Source organism: Nyctereutes procyonoides, unplaced genomic scaffold (assembly GCF_905146905.1).
Source record: "Nyctereutes procyonoides isolate TBG_1078 unplaced genomic scaffold, NYPRO_anot_genome, whole genome shotgun sequence".
NCBI classification, from domain to species: domain Eukaryota; kingdom Metazoa; phylum Chordata; class Mammalia; order Carnivora; family Canidae; genus Nyctereutes; species Nyctereutes procyonoides.
In genome coordinates this window covers 116,141,575-116,155,493 of record NW_026575125.1, presented here as the reverse complement: position 1 = coordinate 116,155,493, position 13,919 = coordinate 116,141,575, and the positions used below count along the sequence as shown (strand labels likewise).

At 63.9% G+C, this 13,919-nt stretch overlaps 2 protein-coding genes across 5 annotated transcripts in view; one reads left to right on the top strand and one right to left on the bottom strand.

Moving 5' to 3' along the window:
* The window catches only part of CD99L2 (CD99 molecule like 2), a 95,212-nt gene extending 89,206 nt beyond the window's left edge, over positions 1-6,006 (top strand). The window contains exons 7-10 of one of the 2 annotated variants that reach the window (XM_055337825.1): positions 67-186; positions 2,441-2,458; positions 3,220-3,285; positions 4,151-6,006. In XM_055337825.1, coding sequence (XP_055193800.1) covers positions 67-186; positions 2,441-2,458; positions 3,220-3,285; positions 4,151-4,215 — 269 coding nt within the window. In that variant the 3' untranslated portion in view covers positions 4,216-6,006. The remainder of the gene's footprint in view (positions 1-66; positions 187-2,440; positions 2,459-3,219; positions 3,286-4,150) is intronic. The other variant, XM_055337827.1, reaches the window with a different exon arrangement.
* Positions 6,007-6,719: 713 nt separating this feature from the next.
* Positions 6,720-13,919, bottom strand: part of MTMR1 (myotubularin related protein 1) — a 64,152-nt gene continuing 56,952 nt past the window's right edge. For all 3 annotated transcript variants that reach the window (XM_055337822.1, XM_055337824.1, XM_055337823.1), the window contains 2 exons: positions 12,574-12,750; positions 6,720-7,588 (listed from right to left, as the gene is read on the bottom strand). In XM_055337822.1, the coding sequence (XP_055193797.1) occupies positions 7,427-7,588; positions 12,574-12,750 (339 nt within the window). In that variant the 3' untranslated portion in view covers positions 6,720-7,426. The remainder of the gene's footprint in view (positions 7,589-12,573; positions 12,751-13,919) is intronic.

Here is a 13,919-nt window from a genome sequence, read left to right as displayed (position 1 = left end):
CTCCGGTGGCGCTGCTGGCCCGGTGCCAGGCGTCCTCACGCCCCCCCCGTCTCGCTTGCCCCCCAGGAGTGTCGGCCGAGGCAGGCACCATCGCGGGGGTGGCCAGCGCCCTGGCCATGGCCCTGATCGGCGCCGTCTCCAGCTACATCTCCTACCAGCAGAAGAAGTTCTGCTTCAGCATCCAGCGTAAGTGCGCCCCCCTGCGGCCTGCGAAGTGGGGGGCCGGGCCTCCCCAGGGCGATGGGGCCAGACCAGGAGCACGAGCCGAGTCCGACGTGCGGCCAGACCGACCCGAGTGTAAAGTGGCCGTGTTCCTGCGGGCAGCGTTCGTGTCACTCAGAGCAGGATGGGCCCGGGGCTACCCCCCGCCTCAGGAGCACGGGGCGGGGGTGTCGGGGGCTCCGGGAGCAGCCGGGACGCTGGGGGGCTCTAAGGGCGCGGGAAGGCAAGGGGCCGAATAGGGTGCGGGCCCTGCACCCCTGCCGGGCCGCGCGTGCCAGGGGTGGCTTGCGTGCTAGGCCTCTGAGCGACAAGTCGGGGAGTGACAGAAGCCCATGTCGCCAGCTGCGTGGGGGCGCGGCGAGGGAGAGCAGGGGTTCCCCGGCCCCCCGAGACGGCTGGCCGAGGGGGCGCCTCTCAGAGTGGCGAGCTTCAGCTCAGGTGGGCAGAGTCTCCACCTGGTTCCTCCCCCCGGCGGCCCAGTTTGCTTCTCAGCCTCGGTCGGCGTGCTTGACCAGGGCCGCCACGTACGGGTGCGCAGGTTGTGCAACCACGCGCAGTTCCACGGGCTGCGCCCGGCAGCACCGCAGGGGCAGCGTTCACGTCTCCGTGCGCAACCCGCACCACGGTTCGTGGCCGCCCCGCGTGGGATCCCGTGGACGCACAAGCTTGGCCGTCGAGTGGCGTGGACGGGGAGGTGTCAGGCAGGAGCACGGAACGGGAGGCTGGGTGGTCCTCAGAGCTGTCCCTTGTCCTAGTTCAAAAGCAGAGAAACAGAGTCGCCTAAGATGGCAAAGCTGTTCTCTCAGAGTCCTGGAGGCCGAAGTCCGGGAGGAAGGGATCAGCGGGGCTCGTGCCTTCCAGGGGCTGTGGGGAGCTCCTTCCTGCCTTCTCCAGCTTTTGGTGGCCCCAGGTGTCCCTGGGCTTGTGGCCACAGCACCCCAATCCGTGTGGCCTTCTCCCGTCTCTTCCACGGACGCTTGTGGAGGGCGCACCCTGAATCCAGGGTCATTCATCTTCAGATCCTTAATCTCACTGGCAAAGACCATTTTCCAAACAAGGTTGCGCCTCTGGGTGGCCGGAGGCCGAGGACATGGCCGCGTCTCCAGGGGCCACCAGGGGCCACCATTCGCTGCAGCACCGCATCGTTACCCCGCGGGGGGTGCCAGGTGCCCCATGTGCGCGGGCAGGGCATGGGGACGCGAGGAAGCGCATCGGGTAACGGAGAGACTACTTAAAAGCTGGGCGCTGCGGAGCACTGTATGCGGAGTCCCGCCCGGAGACCCCCGTCAGCCCCAGGGCCGGGGGCGAGGGCACCCTGACTATCGATGGCGAAGGAGGGGCTCAGAGGGCTGTGGAAAGGACTGAGTCCACACGGGGAGCGCCGGGTCCGCAGGGGAGCCCGAGGCCGCACGGGGAGGCAGTGCAGTGAAGGCTCGTGCGGAGCGTGGGATTGGGGGGATCGTAGGATCGAGGGGATCAGGGGATCTGCGGCTCTGGCCACGGGGGGAGGCGCCCCAAGTGCAGCGAAGATGCCTTCTTTCCGCCCTTGTTTTCTCCAACAGCTGCGAGGCTGTGCGGGTGGGACCAGGGGGGACCCGCGGGCCCTGCTGTGCAGAGCGTAAGGGTTGCTGCGGTAGTTGAGGGACAGTCGCGCCAAGAGGGGGTGTTCGGGACACCTGACAGCCACGGCCGGAGCCCCGAGGGGGTGGCTCTGCGGCCTTTCTGAAGGCAGCCCGGAGGTGGCGGCCCAGGCCCGGGAGGCAGGCGTGCCTGCGCGGCCTCTGAGGGCTCCCCCCGACATCCACCCCCCGTCCCCACCATCTGTCCAGGACGTGCCTGTCACCCCGAGCCCACACTGGCCCGAGTCCCTTTCCTGGACGCCCTCGTGCCCACCCTGCCCTCCCCCGAGAGCGCCCCTGCCGACCCGGCCTCCCGGCCCCGCGCTCAAGCCCCCGAGGAGCTGGGGTTGGGACTGGCCACCCCCACCCTGTCTGCCAGGCCTGTGTCCCCAAGCGGCCACAGCCGCCAGCGCGGGGCGGTCACACAAGGCAGAGCAGAAAGCGCACCGGGAAGCGGGGGTGCAGCCGTGAGCTTCGGGGCCCCCCTCTGTCCGGGTCTGTCCCCAGGCACAGAGTCTCTGGGACCGGGGGACAGGGGCAGTGCAGGTGGCGGAAAGCCCCCGGGCTCTGTCGTCCTAAGCTTTGTGTCTTGCCTTCAGATGCAGCAGAAGGTCAAGGTAATGCCGCTTCGACTACGCCTGTCCCTCTCCCGCTCCGGCCGGTCCCCGGGCCCCGCCCCGCCGCCCTCGCTCCTGCCCCCACTGCCCGCCCGACCCCTTCCTGCCCCTCACCCACCGGGCTGTGGCCACACCACCTGCGGCTCGGCCGCTGTCCCTGCAGGGAGGCCGGGGCCGGGGGTCCCGTCTGGGGGTCAGCGCCGGGGAGCAGACGGGGCTCCCGGTCCTCAGGTTCCCCAGGGCTGTCGCACGGACTGCTGAGTGTCCCTGTGTAGGGCGGGCTCCAGTCCCAGTCGCGCCCCCTGGTGAGCCGAGAGCCCAGGTGTCGTCGATGCCCCTGGCAGGGCAGTGGGGACGGAGCCCCTGAACCTGAGCGGAGCGGCTCTGGGGGGACCGGGCCCGTCCCCCGGGTGCTCACGGCCCTCGGCCCTGCTGGCTGGAGGAACCACATGGCCCGAAGGTGCGGACGTTGCAGGGAAGGCCGGACGCTGGCAGGACGCTGGTGGCCCCTCTGCAGCGGACCCCGTGCACCCCCTTCCCGCATGTGCCCCCCCTCCTGCGGCGCTTGGCTCCCTCTGCCCCTCCCGGCCCCCGGGCTGGCCCCGCCACCTGGCCCCGGGGCTCCCACAGCTGGCACCTGCCCTGCGGGGATGCGGGTCAGAGGCCGTTGCCACATCCCTCCCGAGGACAACGTGGGGACATCCCCCCCCCCCCCCCCCCGCGCCGGGTCAGCCACCGACTCTGCTCCTCGCCCCCTGCAGAGGGTCTGAACGCCGACTACGTGAAAGGAGAGAACCTGGAAGCCGTTGTGTGCGAGGAGCCCCAAGGTGAGCCCTTCCCGGCGGCACGGGGTGCGAGTGGGGGGGGGGTGGCCCCGAAGCCTTCCCCGCGGGGAAGTTCAGCCAGAACTGGGCGTGACTGCAGGGACGAGCCGGTTCCCGCTTCCTGACGCCAGGGACGCTGGGGCCACAGCCAGGGCTGCCTGCGGAGTCAGGGACTCGTGCACTGGGGACTCTCGTCCTGGCGGGGGGAGCCCCTGGGCCCAGGCCAACGGAGCTGTCATGGGGGGCGGGGGGCAGCCTTTATTTTTTATTTTTTATTTTTTTTATTTTTTCTTCTTATTTTCTTTTTATTGGAGTTCAATTTGCCAACATACAGCATAATACCCAGTGCTCATCCCGCCAAGTGCCCCCCTCAGTGCCCGTCACCCAGTCACCCCCACCCCCCACTCACCTCCCTTTGGGGGGCAGCCTTTAAAAGACACCTGTGACTTTTCCTTCTGAAGACTGGGGGCACTGCAGGGCCTTGGCTGACCCCGGAGCCCGTGCCCCCCGCACCCCGTGGTCGAGCGCTGAAAGCGGGAGCCATCGAGGGATGGACGGGAGGTGTAAGGTCAGGCCGGGGCGGGGGGCTGTCACTGGAGCCAACGGCAGCTGCGGGGACGGCCCATCACTTAGGACGGGGACCGCGGTGTGTGCCGGTCCTGCACCATCGGGCTCTGTGGCCCCCGGAGGAGAGCCAAGAACAGCCCCTCGGGGCCACTGGCTTCCTAGTTCTGCGGCCCCCCAGCCGCGGCGACCAGGGCGTCCCCACTGGCCACAGGCCCCAGTGTCCCGCCGAGGGCCTGTATTTGCCCCTTCGGCGCCCTGGGGGGACCGTGTCCCCCTTCTAATGCCTGTCTTCTCTCCCCAGTGAAATACTTGACGCTACAGACGCAGACCGCGGAGCCGCCACCCCCCGAGGCGCCCCGGATCTGAGGCCTGCGTCCGCGGCGCCCTGGTGACCAGCTCCTTCGTTCCCGTGGACCCACCACCGCCACTGTCCGCTTCTCTGATGACGCCATCGGCTTCTGATTCTAAGTTTTCCAGACGAACTCGGGGTGTGTGTGAGGCCGGTTTCTGAGCCTGCCCTGCCACGGACGCTCGGGGACGCCGGGCACTGGGGACACCGGGAGGACGGGGGGCAGGAGGACGCTGGTGCTCAGGGGTAAGCCGGAGCCCAGGGTAGCGCAACCCCTGCACGCTGCAATGACGCCCCGTGTCCCTGGCAGTGGCCTCGGGCTGCTGTCGCTGGGGACCCAGCTCACACCTGGGTTGCTGGGAGGCCCTGAGGCCCTGCCAGGAGCATAGCGGGGGGATCAGACAACCACCTACCCACCCCCACACCCCCCCACACCCACACTCTCCCCCTTTCTCCCTCTCCCTTGCTCGCTCGCTCTCACATACGCACACGTGTGTGCGTGCACACACACCACCCAGCTCTTACACCCCTGGGCTTCCAGAGAGCTGGTCCAAGTGGTGGCTTTTCATTTATTTGAGCGCAAACATGCATGTCGTGATAGTCTTGCCCCGGGGCCTTAGGAACCTTCTGGACGAGTAGGCAGCTGTGACTCTTGGGCCTGATCCCCCTCTGGTTCTGTAGGCAGCCGCCGTGATTAGTGTTTAGGAATCAGTGATGCATTGAAACGAGTGTACCCCGTGTACCCCGTGTACGCGCTTTGTTCGGTAGCAAAAGCTAGACGCTGGGCATGAGCAGCAAAGCCAGAAGCACGCGTGGGTTTTGCTTAAAATTGTATTTGAGGGGGGAGGGGCCGCCCGCTGGGATTAGTGGCCCTGGCCTGGCTCGCGGGTCTGGAATGATGGTTGCGTGTGTCCTGTTGGCCGGGGGCCCTCGGGCGCCGCGGGGCTGCAGGGAACGCCAGCACGCAGGGGCTGCCCGTTCACTTACCGGCGCAGTCTGGCCTGGCGCTAGCCTCCTGGAACGTTCCATGTGGCCCACGTTCCTGTCTGGGGGAGCCCTGCTGTCCGAGGCTGAGCTGAGGTCTCGAGCCACCATGTACTGGCATTGGGCTTGCAGCGTCCAGTAGCACCCCCGGAGGCCGGCAGGCAGGGGGGCCCTGTGGCCGGGGCTCCTGGCACCCCCTTGTGCTGCACGGTCCCGTCTGGCTTCCGAGGGAACGTTTGGGGTCAGAGGCGACCCCACAGGTGGCGTGACACATGCCTCGCATGCTGGCGTTTGTTGGCAGCTGCTTTAGAGACCCCGCGGTGCGGGGACTGTCCCCTGCTGCGCGTCCCCAGGCCGTCCCTCGGATGCTGGCCGCCGCCCCGGGGGCCCTCCCCACTGGAGGGCAGCCTCGGTTGTGAGTGTGCAGGTGTGGAGCACCGAGGAGACCCCTCTGCTTGGGGGTGGGGGGTGTCCCTGCCCAGGATGGGGGGGCTCGGGTAGCGGGGGAGGCCTCTCGTGTCCGTGGCCTCTGGCCACCCCGTGCGGAGGGACCCGGGAGCAGGAGGGGGGGCCGGAGGCGTTTCACAGGAAGAAAACGGAGGCAGCACCGCTGAGCGGCGAGTTCCTTCCCTGCCCGCCGCCGGGAAGGTAGGGGGGCCCTGGTCCCCATGGCCCGTGTGTCACGTGGTGTGACCGGGCCCAGCCTGGCGCTGGGGGCCCCCGAGGAGGGGCCCCCCGCCCCCGCACCCCTGGACTGTGATGCGCTTGTGTTTCATTGTGAGCTGTGAGCCGTCTCGCGTTTGCATTAAACGAACTGGAACCGACTGGCGCCTGTGCCCTGATGGCGGGAAGGGGCTTCTTTGGGAAGTGATGCTGGATTCTTCCGGAGGCTGCGCCCCAGCCCCAGCCCCAGGTGTTCCCCCAGAAGCTCGGCGTTCTGGCCCTCGCCGGGGTGCCGATGGTGGGGCGGCAGGGCCCGTCCGGGCATGAGCGGACCTGGTGGCGGGCTCGCAGCCGGACCCCGGGGCCAAGTGGGAGGCGGCGGGCGTGGGGTCGCCTGCATGGGGTGGTGCTTCGGCGCCCTGCCGGTTGCTACTGCAGCAGCACGAGCCCTCCCGCCCAGAGCCGCCCTGGAACTCCCCAGTATCCGCACGGGCAGCCGGGTGCCCGGAGGGGACAGGGGCACGAGGCCCCGAGCAGGAGGCGGGTGACCCGCGGGGGCTCCCCAAGAGGCCGGCATGCGAGCCGTGGACTCGGGGTGGGGGCCCTGGGGCTTGTCGGCGGTCTGCCCCCTTTGCAGCTCGGGGTCCCCGGGCCTGATCGCCCGGCCCTCCCCCACCAGCTTCGGGCAGACGGGCGATCCACGGCTACACGCGCCACATCCCCTTTGGGGCCGAGACACGCATGTGGGGTTCAGCGAAGGACTCGAGTCCTACCTCACACGCGTCACCTGTGGCACGGGAGACCACAGGTGTGGAAGGTGCCGTCATTTTTCCGAGGGAGGAATTGGGAAAACCAAAAAAAAAGTAGACGAGCGCAGAGCAAACATTACTTTAATTACAGATGGCAATACGGCGTATCAGATGAGGCGACTACGCGACTGTTCCAGTCTTTACACACCTGCACCAGGGGCTTAGGTTCCATACACTTTAAATAAACAGAAAGCAACGGGGGTGCTCGGCTAACGGCACAAGGCTTCTAGCTGGGCCGGGTGGGGGCACCCGGGGGAAGGGGGCTTGCACGCGGACGGCCCGACAGACAGCCCGCACGAGGCGACGCGGCCCCGGGAGGAGGACCGCCACCGCCGCTGCCGGCGGGAGGACACCGTGCCAGGTCCCTGGCCCTGTTCCTGTTGCATCGCGGGCAGACCACGTAAGTCGGCGCGAGCTGGGGGTGGAAAGAACCCGTCACCCGGTCCGGTTACGCACACACCTCCTCGGGTGACTAGTTTCCAACATAAAAAAGGACATAGGAAAATAAAGGCATGTTTCTCTTTTTAAAAAATACCTTCTATGTACATGACAGTAACTGGCGCAGGAGGGCCCCGGGCGGGAAGAGGACGGGACACTCGGGGGCCGTGGCGGGGCCAGGGCGGTGAGTGGGCACGACGGACACGGCCGACGAAACGGAAAGCGCTTGATGACGGCGGGAGCGGTCACCTCGCCACGCAGGCGGTCGCTGGTGGGCAGGATCACCCGGCCCACGGCCTGCCCGAGAGCCCTCGGGGGGCGGCCCCGGAGCGCGTCACACGGACGTGTGGACGGGGGTGACCGGGTGGGACGGCGAGGAGCCCCGCTCGGAGGACGACGAGGCGCGTGTGGCCACCTCCCGCTGCAGGTCCTCCACCCGCTTCTGCAGCTCCGCCTTCACGGCCAGCAGCTCCTTGAGGTTCTGGTGAATGGGCATCTGGGGAGAGAGGGACACGGTGAGGCCCCCCGCAGCTCTGCCGACTGGCAGCACCGACACTGTTCCCACCCGTCGCGAGAGGTGCAGGCGGCCACCCCGGTGACGACCCTGCTGGAGGAGGGCGCCTGGGGGGCTGAGCCCCCCCCCCACAAGGCCTCCCCTGGAGCCTGAGGCCCGGAGGGGACTGCCGTGGGCATACGGGACTCCTGGCCTGATGCTGGGTCACAGCATCACCCGCCCTCCCCCGGCCGGCCCAGCCAGCCAGCAGCCGGCTTGTCCCTCACGGGGCTCCCGGGCCAAGGTGAGGCACACTGGGGACGGAGGTCACCACCTGGGGGGTGCTCCTGGCCTCGTGTCCCTGATGCAGTGTGTGCACGGCGGCCGCAGGCCCGGGTCCTGAGCCTCAGCCAGGCTCCCTGGTGCCCAGCCAACAGCCTCCAGGGGCTGCTTTCTGCCGCCCCGACCTTGCCCTCAAAACCCTGGGGTCTGACCCCAGCCTGCCGCTCCTCACCGCTCCCCTGGGGTCCTGCCTCCGCTCCCCTCCTGCATTCCAGAATCTTCTAGGTTTTGAGCCGTTCCATGCATGTGCAGCCCCCTGCCCCCAGGCTCTCCCATCAGGGCTGATCACCCCAGTCCAGGGAGGAGGGAGACGGGTAGGGAGGAGGCAGGCAGATGAAAGTGCAGGGTGCCAGGTCACTAGCAAGGAACAAAGTCCTGACGTCATCAGGCCACAGCAAGAAGGGAAGGGACAACACTGAGGCTGATGCCAAAGACCCCCCCCCCAAAACAAGGGGACGTTCCCTTATTTGCTGCTGATCCCCGAGGCCACCATGAAGTAAGCAGTAGCTCCCCTCCTGGCCTTGTGGCCAATTTGGTGTTAATTCTGTTGGCAGGATCGTTTGATTCCGAGGGAATCACACAAGGGAAGCTTCTGGAGTCAGGTCCCGGACACGGGAAGTCCATGGAGGGAGCACCCAGTGTCACACCCAGGACCTGAGGTGACCCTCAGGGATCTCTGAGCAGCCTTGCCTCAGGTCACTTCCAGTAAATCCAAGGCCCGCTCGGTAGAGAAGTGCCCAGTAGGGAGCCTCCCCCCGTGGGCCGCGGGTCCGCCCGGAGCCAAGAGGGCCCCAAAGGAAACGACGCGGCTCGGCCCCCCTTCCACCCGGCCACCCTCTGACGGAGGCCCAGGGAGGCGCGGAGGCCCAGGGAGGCGTGGAGGCCCAGGGAGGCGCGGTGCAGGCAGCCCACAAGCGCCCTCCTCAGACAGAAGGGGCCAAACAGGCTGGTCCCTGCCTTTCCTCCCTGTCCCACCCGCCTGGCTCCCCATCCTGTTGCAGTGACACCGGCCTAGGTGCCCACTCTGTGCCACCCCCCACCCCCGTCCTTGAACGTACTGCTGCTAACGGGCTGGCCCTGTGCACCGTGTGCCTGCCCAGCCTGCCCTCCACCGACCTGCGGAGCCCCCAAGGCCCAGCCTGCTCCCCCTCCCTGCCAAGGCCCAGCCTGTCCCCCCGCCGAGGCCTGGCCTGCTCCCCCAAGCCCTCCCGCCGGCCCGGTTAGAACAAGAAGTGGAGCCCATGGGCCACCGGGCAGTTCTCCTGTCACGCTGGAGCCACAGCACTCCGTGGGCCTTCACATCATGCTCCGTTCCTGCTCCACGAGGTCTTGACGAGGCCTGGGGACTTGGGCCCCGAGTGCGTGGAGCCACCGCCGGAGAGGGGATGGGACCCCGGCCCATAGGCACCCTGCAGGCCAGCGCACGGCGGCTCGGGGCCTGCCCTCGGTGCGGCCGATGGCTCCTGTAGCACGACGGTCCTGCCCGAGACCTCGACGGAGGCCAGCACGGGCTGCGGCTCCCGCTGCCGTCGCGGTGGCCATGGTCAGCATGGAGCGCCGCAGACAGGACAGGTGGGCAGGGCTTCAGGGCCGGGGCGGTGCTCCCGCGTTCACGGTCCCCGAGCGTAGGGGGAAGCGCTCGAGCCCAGAGCTGCTCTTTGTCCCACAGCAGGGCCCGTGCCAGCTTCCCTGCAAATGTTTCAGAAACCCCCCCGTCTGTCCTCTGTGTCCCCCAGGATCCTATTTGGTGACTCTCTCCATGTGACGGAAATAAAGTGGGTTTCCTGCCCTCTGTCTCTGAGCCTGTCTTCTTGTTGCTACGACACACGACAGAACCGGGCGGGAAGGAAGCAGCGAGCCAAGGGCAGGAGCAGGACACAGGCAGAGGCCGGGAGGGAGAGGCGGACGCACACCTGACTTGTGTTCCTAAGTAAAAGGGACTCCAGTGACTGGAAGGAAGTGCCTAAGGGGTCCCGGGGGCTGGCATTCGAAGAGAAAGCAGCTGAGGTGAAAAAGGAGCATAGTTCTGGAAGCTGCCCTGTAAATCACTGAGCTTTCTGGGCCCGCACGCCCCTGCAAAGGCAGCTCTCCCTCACACGGCTCTCATTTTGGGGGCGATTCCATCTAACAAGCAGCAGTCGTCATGCCAGGGCCTACCCTTGCAGCGTATCGTCTGAGAGAGAGAGAAGTTGTCACCACAGCTCAGAGGGGACGGTGGGGCCGGGGTGTGGAAGGCAGATGAGCTGCAGCCATCAGGTGGCCACGGGAGGCCGGCTCCGGGCCCAGCGGGCCGCTGTATGGCCACCCTCGGCCATGCGACCGGGGAATGATGAGTCATGTGAGGTATGGGTCACTCGGAAGAGGGGAGAGGAAAGGATCTGGGGACCATGCTTGTGAAGAGGCTCTTTGGAGGCCACCGGCAACTGTTGGCTGACCTCGTGGCCTTCTGCAGAGATGCCGCAGAGCTAACAGGATGCGTGCTCATCGGCAGAACATCTGAAATTAGTTCCTAATGGCTCACTGGCCACACACTCAAAAACCCGTATTTCAGACATTAACCACTGACCACAGGACTTGGCCACATGTACATCGTCTTCATGGAGAAAAGAACAGACTGTCTCTCACTTCACGTGTTCTTCAATAAAGAGAATGTCTTACAGCTCTTACAGCTGGCACCGAGTCCACACTCCATCTGGTGGTTAGCACCGTGCTCTGGCTGTCTCGGGACCGAGGTCCCTCACGTCGCAGCGCCCCTGCTGCTCCATGCTCTCATGACATGGGAAGCTGCCACTGGCCCCTTCCGGCGGGCTGGAACCGTGCTAGTGCACCCGGACAGCGGGCGGCGGCTCAGTACAGCCAGTGGAGGGAAGTCTGCCTGCGGAAGGTCTCCTGAAGAAGGTTCTCAGAGCAGCGGCTGCTGGCCCAGTGAGAAGCAGACACCAGGGAAGCATTTCCAGAGGCGAGGGGTCAACAGGCCGCCCCCGGGATACAGGGCCCATCGGACCAGGAGGGAGAGAGGGGAACACGAGGCCTGGGTCTCATACCTGCCCCGAGAGGAAGACAAGTCCTAGGCTGGACTGTTCTGGAAAACAGTCCTGAGGGCTCTGAGGGTGGCAGAGCTGACCTAGAGGCTCTAGAGGGAGAAAGAGCCCTTGTGCCTAAATTTCATGGAACAGAAAGCAGGATCAAAGAGTCAGGGGAGGAGAGGCCAGCGAGGAGCAGCTGGAGCTGTGCTGCTGGGAAAGGGAGCAGGTCAGGGAGGAGAGGCAGGAGTGCAGCGACAGTGGGCACGGTCACAGGGGTCCTGGGGTGACGTCTACAGGGACTGAATTTGCCATCGAGGAGGGAAGGCTAGTGAGGTGATGGTCCCTCCAAAGCTCAAGCACCAGGCAACGGCCAGGTGACATGAACGGCTGGGTCTCCCCCATGGTTAGCGGGGCCTGGGGATCGTCACGGGTAACTGTCCACCCAAAATGCAGACACTGAAGTGCTGAGCCCCAGCACCACAGAGTGCAGCTGGATGTGGAGACAGTTCCTCACACAGGTAATCCGAGTTATGCGGAGGTCATCAGGGTGAGTCCTAGTGCAGTACAACCACTGTCCTCGTGGAGAAGGGGACACTGCACACAGGCTCGCACAGGGAAGGAAGACAACAAGAAGACACTGGAGAAGACGGCTGTCTGCAAGCCATGGGGTGGGGGGAGCCGGGAACAGACTCCTCCCTCAGCCCTCAGGGGGACCCACCCCAGTCAACACCCTGATCTCAAGGCTTCTCATGTCAGGACCATGAGCCCACACATTTCCACTGTGTTGCCCCCACCCCATCCATAGCCCTTGCTTACGGCAGCCCCAGCGTCTGAGACATGAGACATGGCTGTGGAGACAGCAAGGACCCTGCGTGAGAATGGGGCGGGGTGGGAGGGGGGAGCCAAGAGCAGAGGGGCAGGTGCCTGGGCCCAGCAGCAGCCCTGATGTCAGATGAGGCCCCAGAAGCGCACTCCTGGCACCCAAGCCAGTGAACCCAGAAGATGAGAAACTTCAGAGGACCCTTAGTTGAGAGCCCTCTGTCCCCAGGGGCAGGGCCGCCCCTCCACGGGCCCCCTCCGCACCAAGCAGTGACCGTGCCCTCCCATGTGGCAGTGTGCGGGGGGATGCACCTGCGGAACCGCAACCCCGAGCGCAAGCCTGAGCTCAGCCACCCCACGCCCAGGACAGACACCGCCCGGCTGCAGGTCCTGCTGGCCACTGCTCAAGTATTGTTTTCAGTCTCAGAAAACTTGACAGTGAAAGAGAGTGGCGGGGAAGGGCGAGACTCTACCCCTTCTTCGAGGGGGCGTCTGTCTGCGACTCACCATGTGCCCTCTTTCTCCCCGAGCCTATAAACTAACCGAGTCATCGGAAATACTAAGAGTCAAGTGCAGTAACCGGTACTGCTGCTTCTATGTACCTGTAGCACAAGACAGAGAGGCTAAGATTTTAACTCTAAACTAGCCAAAAGAAGCTGCTAGAACATGAACACAAACGATTAAACCCTGAGAAGCAAGGGTGGGAGTAGAGGATGTTAATACTCAGCATGCACGCATTTCTACGCCACCACCTCCGCTTACAAAGATACGTATGCTCTTTTGCAAAGAACAAAAACATACCTGAGGCCTCATTCGCGGGTTCCATCGCACATAATAGTTTACCCAGAGTTCCAAATGACTCAGACTAGCAACGGGATACAAGACGTGGTTTTCATAATTCACAAAGAAAGGATTAGAAAATTCTTCAAGCTGGCTATTGACATATGACCATAGCGATATAGTCTTCGTATATACATCCTGAAAAACAAAAAAGGAATACCCTGAAATACATTCAACTTTTCTTCAGATCCTTGAGACTTTGTATTATGGAGAGAAAAGGACTTGAAGGAAAGGAGATCAAATGCTGAAAGATTACTGACCATTTACTGAGCGCCCCCCCCCCCATCCCTGATGCTATGGCATCACCTCATTCTGGGGATGACATGAAAACATACACTGGTTACTATCCTGAAAAAATGTATTGCTGAGTTAGGTGACATCTGGCGACTGTGTCTGTGTGAGGGCAATCGAGAACGTTGTTTTTTTTTTTTTCTTGATTTTATTTATTTGTGAGAGATGCAGAGATAGAGGCAGAGACACAGGCAGAAGGAAAAGCAGGCTCCCTGCAGGGAGCCCGATACGGAACTCGATCCCAGGACCCCGGGATCATGACCTGAACCAAAGGCAGACGCTCAACCCCTGAGCCACCCAGGTGCCCCAAACGTGAACTTCCTAACACCCACAGGTTGACGGGGCCCATCAATAACAAGTACATTTTTTTAAATTTCCAGTTTGCAGTCTGATTTTGTGACTCTTAACATTAAGGACTGGGGCAGAATTTGCAGAGAAGATTCCTTTCACTGGAGAATCATGGATACCTGGGGGGAAATGTGCCAGGGTGGGCAGGCTGGTGACGCCTCACATCAAGAAGCAGATACATCATCTCCCCACCTCCCGACCTTGGCATACTCGGTTTAGAGACGCTGGAACTATTTGCATTGCTCATGCAAAGGAAAAAACCAAGACCTCCAGACTTGGCAGGGCAGGTCAGGGGCAGACACAGACAAAGCACAGTGACAAAAGTCACAATCAGAAACCAAAGGAATAAAACCAAGACCTCCAGGCTTGGCAGGGCAGGCCAGTGGTAGACATGGACCAAGCACAGTGACAAAAGTCACAATTGGAAAACAGTAAAGCCAGCTGACTTCCTCACAAGCTATCTAGACAGAAAATTCCTTCATGACCTTTTCCTATTTTATTTTATTTTTTTTTCTTTTCCTATTTTATACTTTGGATGTCTAGGAGGAACACCAGCCACGATGCAAGGGACCCTGAAGAGCCGCAGTAATCATCACAGGAGGTGATGGCCTGGAATCGGCAGACTCGTGCCATCAACAACAGAGAAGACAGACTAGGGAAATGGGCCC